The sequence below is a fragment of the Solanum tuberosum genome, unplaced genomic scaffold (assembly GCF_000226075.1).
Source record: "Solanum tuberosum cultivar DM 1-3 516 R44 unplaced genomic scaffold, SolTub_3.0 scf00663, whole genome shotgun sequence".
NCBI lineage: Eukaryota > Viridiplantae > Streptophyta > Magnoliopsida > Solanales > Solanaceae > Solanum > Solanum tuberosum.
Genome location: NW_006239592.1, coordinates 42,886 through 53,279, shown reverse-complemented (window position 1 = coordinate 53,279; position 10,394 = coordinate 42,886). Strand labels below are relative to the sequence as shown.

At 36.0% G+C, this 10,394-nt stretch overlaps 1 protein-coding gene across 1 annotated transcript; it reads left to right on the top strand.

The window, feature by feature from the left end:
* The first annotated feature begins 2,526 nt into the window (after positions 1–2,526).
* On the top strand, positions 2,527–3,309 carry LOC107058857 (uncharacterized). Its single transcript, XM_015305049.1, has 2 exons — positions 2,527–2,664; positions 2,716–3,309. Exons 1-2 carry the CDS (start codon positions 2,527–2,529, stop codon positions 3,307–3,309), a joined length of 732 nt encoding a protein of 243 aa, XP_015160535.1.
* Positions 3,310–10,394: the final 7,085 nt, after the last annotated feature.

Genomic DNA, 10,394 nt, shown 5'->3' with positions numbered 1-10,394 from the left:
AATTTTTGTTCTTTAGGAATTATTTTGCAAACTCTTCGCAATTAACTTTTCAGATTTCGTTTTATTCAATTTTCTGTTTGAAATTTAATTGAATATTTCCGGTTTCATCAATTCTACAGGTAAGTTCATGAATTCTTCCAATCTAGTCATGAATTGTGATCTTTCAAGCGTGAGTAGCTATATCCACAACTAGGGTTGTGGGAATCATGAGCAATGAATAAAGTATGAATAATAATTAAGTAATTCTTGACTAGTGTGCATGAATGTATTGTTAATCCTTTCGCTTAGAAGTGTTTTTAACGAGTGCACGCGTTGGAACTCGCCTCGTTCTTACTTGCCAGACCAAGGAGGTATTGAATTAGAAAAGGATTAAACAACAGAGACTTAGTGGATGATATCTAATAGTTTGATGTCAATTGGAGTGAGGGTGAAAACTAAACTACTTTGATATGCCGACTAATCTGGTGTAAAGGTAAGGGTTAGTAAAGCATACACCCATAGACGGACAAAGTTACATGGTGAAATTCCCTTCTTGAAGGACCAATCACTTAGGGATACCTAACTTACCAACTTTGCATGTTAAACACTAGGAACAGATTACTATTATTAGGATTATTGCTTTAAGAGCTTTTGGGGAACACATAAGCCCTAGTTTCTTTCTCATATTGATAACTCAAAGGTTGAATCTTGTCTACTTGTTACTTAAGCATAATAATTTGTTACTTAATTACAAAATCCCCCCGGTTTACTTTCTTGGAAATAATTTGACTAAACGGATATAATTGTTAGTTAAGTTTAAGTCTAGACCATATTCCTAGTGGGATCGACCCCAACCTACAAGTTGGGTTCTTTATTTGACAACGATCGCTTATACTTCTTTAGGGAGGTGTATTTTGAGTGTATTAAATTTTGTGCAGCTGTTGGGGAACAAGGCTTTTAGATTAAACTAACTACATTGTTGAACTTTAGTCTAATATTTCATGTTTTTACGTTTTAGTTTTGTTTTTGTTTTCTAGAAGATTTTGCTCCAGTGTATGACAAGTACACGGAGTCGAGCCGAACCCTTGAACCCTTACGATCCAGAGTTAAATAACACTTTAAGAAAAAATAATAAATAAGGGGTACAAAATAATCCAGATGAAGAGGGTCAAGGAGATGGAGCTGGGTTCCAACAGCCTGGAGTCATTAATGTGCCTGCTTAGATTCATGGTTATCTTGTAAACAGAAATGTCGAAAGGGTACAAAATCCACCAGTACCGAGGTTTCGTGACACTACAGGGCTGATTATGATGCAATCGGATCAGATGAACCTATTGTTTTCCCTCCTCTACCTCCAGGTCATATATTTGTGGTAACCAGTAGTCTGATACACATGCTTACATCGAGAGGGTTATTTGATGGGTTGGCTTCGGAGGATCCCTACGCTCATATGGCTAAATTGTACATTGTTTGAAAGAGTTGTGTTGGGAAACCAGACTTAGATATGGATGTCATAGGTCTGAGGGTCTTCTCACTTTCATTAACTGGTGATGTTATGGTGTGGTTTTCTGAGCTACCATATAACTTGATCGAGAAATGGGACCAAATGCACAAGGTGTTCACAATAAGGTACTTTCCGGTGTCCAAAAAGCTAACTCATAAGGATAAATTGAACAACTTAGCAACACTACCAAGAGTCTTAATCAACAGTTCTTTGGATATGTTCACTGGGTTCATCAGAAATGTTCCAAATCACCGCATTTTTGATGAGTCGTTGAAGGAGTATTTCTATAGAGGGAAAGATAACAATGGAAGAGTTGTCCTTGATACTATTGCCGAAGGATCATGTTGTGAGTGCACCTCGAGCAGTAGAAAGTCAAATACTTGTAAGAGCACGTTCGCGGTCCAGACTGCACCCAACAAAGATAATGATGACATTCAAAAAGAGATGGCCTACATGAGGACATAATTGGGTTTGGTACTAAAACATGTGTGGTAGTGCATAAAAAGTGAATGTTGTGAATTATCTGACTAGACCTCCACCACCACCAGTTGAGGAGTACTACTATGAGGAGAATGTGAATTTGGTGAATTATTAGACGGGAGGTTTCCGAACCAACACCCAAGGATTCAACTTGGATAATTGGCACAAAGGTCAAGGAAACAAAGGTCGGACTGTGGAGGCTACAACCGTGAGGGTAACTATGTCCGGGAAGAGAACTATAATCGTGATAACAATTACAACCAGAACAACTATGGCAACAAAAATGATAAGGTTGGTCCCTATGTCCTTCCTAGTAATAGAGAATCTAGTAACACTATCTCACGAATTGAGGATATGATGCAAAAGATGATGAAGAAATTTGATACAATTCATGAGAATGTGAAGGAGATGCGAAATAACTAGTTTGGAATTAGTCAAAAAGTTGATGCCCATGCAGTGTCGATTAAGAAACTTGAGTAGAAGTTTAGCCAGTTATAAATCCACATCAGCCTGGCACACTTCCTAGCAACACCATCGAGAATCCAAAAAATAATGGGAATTGAATGACAGTCACCACTCGCGCAGGAAGGCAGAACATTGATCCCCCCATGTCGTCTGAGGTTGAAAGGGTGATAGAGAAGGATGACGATGAGATTGAGGTTACTGAAGTCCCAAAAGATAGTGTTGAAAAGGAAGTTGAGGTGACCCAAAAGGTTGTTCCTATGCCTAGACCTCCACCTCCATTCCCACAGAGACTGGTGAAGAAGACTGAAGAGGGTACATACCGCAGGTTCATAGCTATGTTAAAGAAACTGTCCATCAATGTTTCGTTGATAGAATCTTTAGAGAAAATGCCTAGGTACACAAAATTTATGAAAGACTTGGTGACCAATAAGAGGGCTGTTAGTTTTGAGAATGATGAGAGGATGAAACACTGTAGTGCCATTGCTACTAGGTCACTTGTGCAAAAGAAAGATTATCTTGGAGCTTTCACTATTCCTTGTGCCATTGGGATGTTACACTTTGCGAAAGCTTTTTGTGACTTATGTGCCAACATTAATTTGATGCCATTGTCCATCTACAAGAAGTTGTGTTTAGGGGTTCCAAAACTGACTGCGATGCGTCTACTCATGGTCGATAGAACTACGAAGAAGCCCATTGGTGTTCTCCAAGATGTACTTTTGAAAGTGGAGTCATTTATCGTTTCGGCGGATTTTATGATACTTGATTGTGAGGTTGATTTTAAGGTTCCCATTATCTTTGGGAGACCATTTCTTGCTACTGGGAGTGCCTTAGTCGATATGGAGAGAGGGCACATGAAGTTTCGACTGAATATGAGGAGGTGACTTTTAATATATGTAGGTATACGAAGCAGGAAAGCAATCTTAAAGCAATCTTCTGTAGTGTCTATTGAAGAGAGGTTGGGTATTGATGCACATGAAGTGGTAATGATGAATTTTCATGGTGATGGTATTGAAGACTATGATGAATTAGTTGCCTCACTTGATAGGTTTGAATTACATTCCAAACCAAAAAGATTGGAGTTAGATATGAAGAATCGCGACTCCCCACCTGCAAATTCTTCTGTAGAAGAGTCTCCAAAACTATAACTCAAGGCTCTACCATCCCACTTGAGGTATGTATTCTTGGGGAAAGATCGCACTTTACCGATAATCATTGATGTTGATTTGAGCGAAGAGTAAGTTGAGGATTTGGTTTCGGTACTGAAGAGGTTCAAAAGGGCCATTGGATGGACTATTGCAGATATTATTGGTATTCCACTAGGCATTTGTTCTCACAAAATCCAACTCATGCCAGACAATAAGTCAAGTATTGCGCACCAAAAGAGACTAAATCCTCTTATGCAAAAGGTTGTGAAAAAGAAGATCATTAAATGGTTGGATGCTAGAGTCACATCCCATTGTTGATAGTAATTGGGTTTGTCGTGTTCAGTGTGTGCCAAAGAAAGGGGGAATCACAGTGGTTCCAAACGCTAAAATTGAGCTTGTTCCATTGAGGCCGGTGACTGGTTGGAGAGTGTGTATTGACTACCGCAAGCTAAACACCACTACAAGAAAAACAGTCTCTAAGGAAGGGAAATATGGTCCTAGAAAGTCAAAATCCGGTCCCAAATAGTCTTTTGAGACGGGAAAAGGCTGGTCGCCACCCGTCCTAAAATGCTTCTTCGCTAAAGGTTAATTGGGACGGGCTCTATTAACTGGTCGCTAAATGTGTTTAATGACGGAATCAAAACTGGTCACCAAATTATGTTTAGAGACTACATATCTCGTCCCAAATAGATATTTTCTTCCTTAAAAACTAGTCATTTTCTGGTCATTAAACCCTTTAGAGACTAGCAACTAACTCATCCTAGATTACTCTTTAGGGATGAGCAACTACCTCATCTTAGATTACGTTTTCTTGACGAGCAACCACGTCGTCCTAGATTGTTTTTCAAGACAAGCAACACCTCGTCCTAGATGAACCGTTAGGGACAAGAAGTTTTCTAATCCTAGATGAAACTTTTAGAGACGAGCAAAATTTTTGGTCTCTAATTGACCACCGATGATTCTGGGTCTTCATTTTACAAAAGTATTATAAGTTCTACCAATAAATATAAGATCGCTACGATAAATCTCCATACAAAAGGCTGATATAAATATAAAAATAGGTAAACATCGCATGGTGTTTGTTTCAACATTTAATTAACAATTTTTTTTTAGCAAATTAACAATATCCCGAGCTAGACTATGATTTCTTGTTTTGCACAACTTTCCTAGAAAAATAATAATGGTCGTGTGCATCTTCTAAACTTGCATCTTGACTTGTAGCTTCATTCTTCACAAAACAACTCTAAAATTAACCAAGGGTTATCCAGAATATCAACAAGCTGCAAGAACATAAGAAAAATTTATTACGAAAACTTTGATGAGATGCATTCACCAAGAATCCAAATCTATACCGAAAGCACAAATTCAGTGACATAAGCTAGCACAAATGGAGAAATTCTCCACCAAGAAGATTATATTATGTTTTAGGGGAAACAAGTTGTTGCAGAGTAACTAAACAAGCATGATATATCACTGTTTCATATATAAACTAGCAGGTTATTATTGTAGCAGGGGAAACAAACAAGCTATCACTGTTTTCTTCTCATCATTAATCCTTGTAGGAGCCAAACAGTCTCAAACTGTGTGCCTTCAATTGTATGTGTAGAAGATTAGAAAAATAGAGATAAAGAAGGCAATGATCTGTTAAGCAATTCTAATGATACAGATTTAGCGAGTTACTTGATCCTCTAAACCAGATCAAGGTGCAACTCAAATCTCTGTTTTGCTGGACTTTAGGCCAAGAGATTCTTTATATGGATGGGAAACTTGATGTACAGTAGCAACAGATATCAAAAAATTCTATTAATAACCCTGAGAGTGATGTCAAAGTTCTTCCTGCATTGATAAAAGTCTATTCAAAAGGGATAAGTCTTATAGGGGCTGAGAAATTCTGTATACGGATAGGATGTTGTTACTGTGAGGCTACAATGTTGTTACTGCTTCTTTCTTGACATTTTTATCTTGTAATCTTATTCTTAGTGGACAAAGCAGAATTTATATATGGTTGAGTGTATATAGGGGCCGAGAGATTCTGTATATGGTTGAGTGTAATGACTCTGTTACTTATATATGCTAGCACACAAGAAGCAACAATTTCGAAGACATCTAAAAGGCTAAAACTGAATGCGTATCAGTTTTTCAAATTTTGTCTAGAGAAGATACGACGCAAACATTAAAATAACTCGGAACAACTGAAGCATTTCAGAGGTGGTAGCTATTACTACTGTTGTAGCTGCTAAAAGGCTAAAACTGAATGCAAATCAGTTTTTCAATTTCTATCTAGAGAAGAAACGACACAAACATTAAAATAACTCGGAACATATGTATAAAATAACTTTGTTTTATCAACAAAATCGGCAGTATCCCAGCATATGTATAAGGATTTATATATGTATAACTCTTTTGTTCTCCATAGAGTGTATTGGTCACATATTTTTGTCCTGCCAACAAAAGTGATAAAACTCATTGAACAAACATGTAAAACCTTTATGTGGACAGGTGGAGTGGAAGTCACAAAGAAAGCAATGATAGCATGGGATAAAGTGTGTATGCATAAAACATCAGGTGGACTTAATATTCTAGGCATTACTGTTGGAATAGAACAGCAATTCTTAAACTACTATGGAGTTTATGTTGCAAAAAGTACAATTAATGGGTGAAGAAATTCCTTTAAGCATGATCAATCATCTAAGAGTTCAGCCATACACTAAATGCTTAAATGACTATCTGCAAATAGAATTTGGTAAATTGGTACTTACTTGGTCAGCAAAACCAGTGTGGGCAGCTCCTCCATCAATCATCTCACGAGTTCCTAATTTTGTTTTACAACATTTGTAACATGGACATTGTATTTTATCTTCTTCCCTTGATCCCTGAAAATCATAATCCAAAAACTTTTTCACCCCATCTAAATAGGCTTAGTCGACCCGATTATCAAGAGAAAGCTGCATCCATTGCTTACTAGGTGCCATAACCTTGGAGAACACATCAAAATAGAATAAGAAAATATAAACGGTAAGAAAAACATAAAATGCACACAACTTGTGATTTTGTAACTAGTACATTCAGTTAGCAAAATTAAATTCAATCTATTATTTACAACTTACAATATGTTATTTACAGATGTTTTTGTAAATTTTAAGATGCACAAGACTGTTATTTATAGTCATTTAGCTAAATTTGTCGAGCTTAAATTTTACAAGAATGGAAGAATATGTGGTACAACTATAAGAATGTTTCTTCTTGAAAGATCTCGAGTTTGTAAAGTTTCAAACCCAAAGAGAACTATCATTGTATCTACCTTCTATATATGGAATCTGTAAGAACTCAGTTGCATCTTTAACCTTCTAAAAGTTAATTACAATCTATTTTTACCGCTTTTTTGATAAATTTGTGGTGATTGAGTTTGATAGGAATGGACGAATATATGGTGCAACTATAAGAATGTATCTCTTGAAAGATCTCAAGTTAGCTAAGTTTGAAACTCAAATGGAACTATCACTATTTCTACCTTCTATGTACAACCCCACATGAGGTAATTTGTATTAGTTATTTTGCTTCTTACATCTTTTGTGAGTTCGAGTTAATTTGATTGTAAGAAAATATGATCGATTCCTTAGACACACACAAAACACTATAATATGATCCATTTACAGTAGATAATAATTCAGTGGTTCTTTTGCAATTACTAATTTATTTTAGTTAGATAGAAATCTTTTTAAGAATTAGTTGCACATGGCTATATATTTGGATCAGTTTTAATATCTGCAGACACTTTCAAGCGTGCTCTGTTAGTCTTGAAAGGTAAACAATCGTTCACTTGTAATTCCGAATAGATTTCTTCAGTCGAATACAAATTCCTATATCTTCTCTCTGAACATTGTCTTAATGCATGACCTGTGAGTGCATCTGTTTAAGAGTAGTTCACTGTTTTGTTTCTTTAGGAACATTTGTTTCTCTTAGGACTGATCCCCTTCGTTTATGGGATCTTTTCCTTGGTCTAGTTAAAAGTGAGCCAGAGAAATACACTGAACATGGTAGGTTTCCTATTTTTAGATTCTAGAGTTACATTTTACACCACCTCATTTCTCAAGCATTACTATTCTCTCATGATAGATGGTTGTTCCTGCTTATTATTCTCTCATGATAGATGGTTGTTCCTGAGTATGCGTGCAGCTGAGAAGTTAAATATACAACTGCTTATTCATTGGATGGCTAAAAGTTTAGAAAGATTAAATGGCTATTTTATTCCCTGATCTCTAGGAACATTGCTGTTATTTTTTAATATAGACTTGATTTTCAGTAGCATTGCATTGCTTAATAACATATCACTATTCATATCATTGATGTGGTTTATAGAAGGAATCTTCAGTACAGATGGAATCTTGCAGTTTTTGGATGATAACAAGTTCCCCTTAACTACAGTACTTACTAACATAACGCTGCTAGAGTTTACTCCAACACAAACAAACTTCAGGTAACTTTTGTGCCTAACTCATTGTACTTTATATCATCTTCTGTTTTCCAAAATATTTCACATCTCCATTTAGTTGTAATTCATATGCTCATGCACTTCTTTGTATTTCATAATACAAAGACTTGCATTTCTCTAAGAAAGAAATGTGAAGAAAACAAAGGTTGTTCTCCTGTATTATTGAAACCATGTCAGCCTTTGATATTTGTGGACATTTTACCTTCACAAATATATATTAAAACACCTACAATAAGAAGAGGAGACTACTAACAAAGTTCGCTACAATTTTGAGCATCTATAGTTGTTTGACCAGACTGGACTTAGCTTTTACTGTTGGATATAGAGTTTGCAACAAACACTTTTATGAGGAAATTCTCATCTCTCCAGCCAACACACTGTACAATGTATATCTAGTTCTTGCATATTTTAAGCAGAATTGAAACCATGTCAGCCTTTCATATTTGTGGACATTTTACCTATACAAATATATATTAAAACACCTACAATAAGAAGAGGAGACTACTAACAAAGTTCGCTACAATTTTGAGCATCTATAGTTGTTTGACCAGACTGGACTTAGCTTTTACTGTTGGATATAGAGTTTGCAACAAACACTTTAATGAAGAAATTCTCATCTCTCCAGCCAACACACTGTACAATGTATATCTAGTTCTTGCATATTTTAAGCAGAATTGAAACCATGTCAGCCTTTGATATTTGTGGACATTTTACCTACACAAATATATATTAAAACACCTACAATAAGAAGAGGAGACTACTAACAAAGTTCGCTACAATTTTGAGCATCTATAGTTGTTTGACCAGACTGGACTTAGCTTTTACTGTTGGATATAGAGTTTGCAACAAACACTTTTTATGAGGAATTCTCATCTTTCCAGCCAACACACTGTACAATGTATATCAGTTCTTGCATTTTTTAAGCAGACTGCAATCATGTACTAAGGTGTGACAATTGTTGGATTTTTACCTATGTTTCAATGCCATATTGGTGTTGATAATTGATGAGCGTGATGACTTCAAGATATTGCAAGAATGTTCAAATCAGAGGTTTCTCTCTTGCCTGAATCTAGTGAACCAGATTTTGTCTTCCTTTCTGGATTTGTGTAATTGACATATGTCTTTCGATTGCAGATAATGTTCATATTTGTAGAAATTGGAGAGGAGAATCTTGCGAAGCCCTTCCTAAGTATGGTTGGTCTAGAAGAATCAAAAGACTTTGTGGTTAGTTTTTCATGAAGTATTTTTCAACTTCTCGATATTATACTTCATCAGCTTCAGACCCAAACGAAACTATAACTTACTTCTTTAAGGACTGATCCCCCTTTCAATTTTTTGGGATCATATCACACTACAAAAACATAATCTTCTTTAAGAAAATGATCAGCAAACTAGTCTAACAGAACAAGAGTTCAAAAAAAGAAGTGATATAACTCGAAAAAATACAAACAACAAATCGACTTTATAGGAGAAATCAAATCAACTCGTAGAAGTGGAGGAATACCTCAGATTCGAGTGAATAGAATATAGAGATTGAGTGGAGATCACTGTTACGCAGACCTCTGCTTTCTCTGTTTTGAGAAAACATAAAGACCTGGGTTGTGTTTCCTGCTAGGCAGACCAGTACGTTTCCTGAGATCGTTGTGAGGTAAGATCGTTGGTAGGGTTTTCTGATTTCACGATGACATTTTTTTCTTTTACTTTTAGAACTTTGATCGATCAGTAGTACTAATCTTTTAGGCACCTAATTTTGGTGAAAAGAGATGATTTTTTTTTACATTTCAGTTCCTGCCTTTCAATAAATATTTCTCAAAGACCCCTAAATTTTGATCTGGGACCAGTTACTACTTTTTCTAGAGACCAGATTTAGTACCTTCATAAAAACATACAGAATTAAAGACCGAAATAAATCTCGTCCCAATACATCTACTTTTAGAGACGGGATTATTGACTCGTCCATAAATATTGGTCTTAAATAAAGCTTTTTCTTGTAGTGCACATGGACAGAGAAAGACCACTTCCCTATGTCGTTCATGAATCAGATGTTGGACCGTCTCACCGGTAACAATTGGTATTGTTTTCTAGATGTGTATTCCGTCTACAATAAAATCTCTATAGCTCATGAAGATGATATACCGTGAGTTTACGGTATTTCTAATACATTTCACTTACAAGTTGTGTGTGTCTAGGGCCCTTTTATATTGGTTTTTATGTGTTTTTATCATGTTTTGCAGGAAAGGTGTTCAGGCGCGGAAGTTTAGAGATAGCTGAAGGAATTGCAGAAAAAAGGCATCCACGGAGGTGATCTACGGACCGTAGATCCATTCAC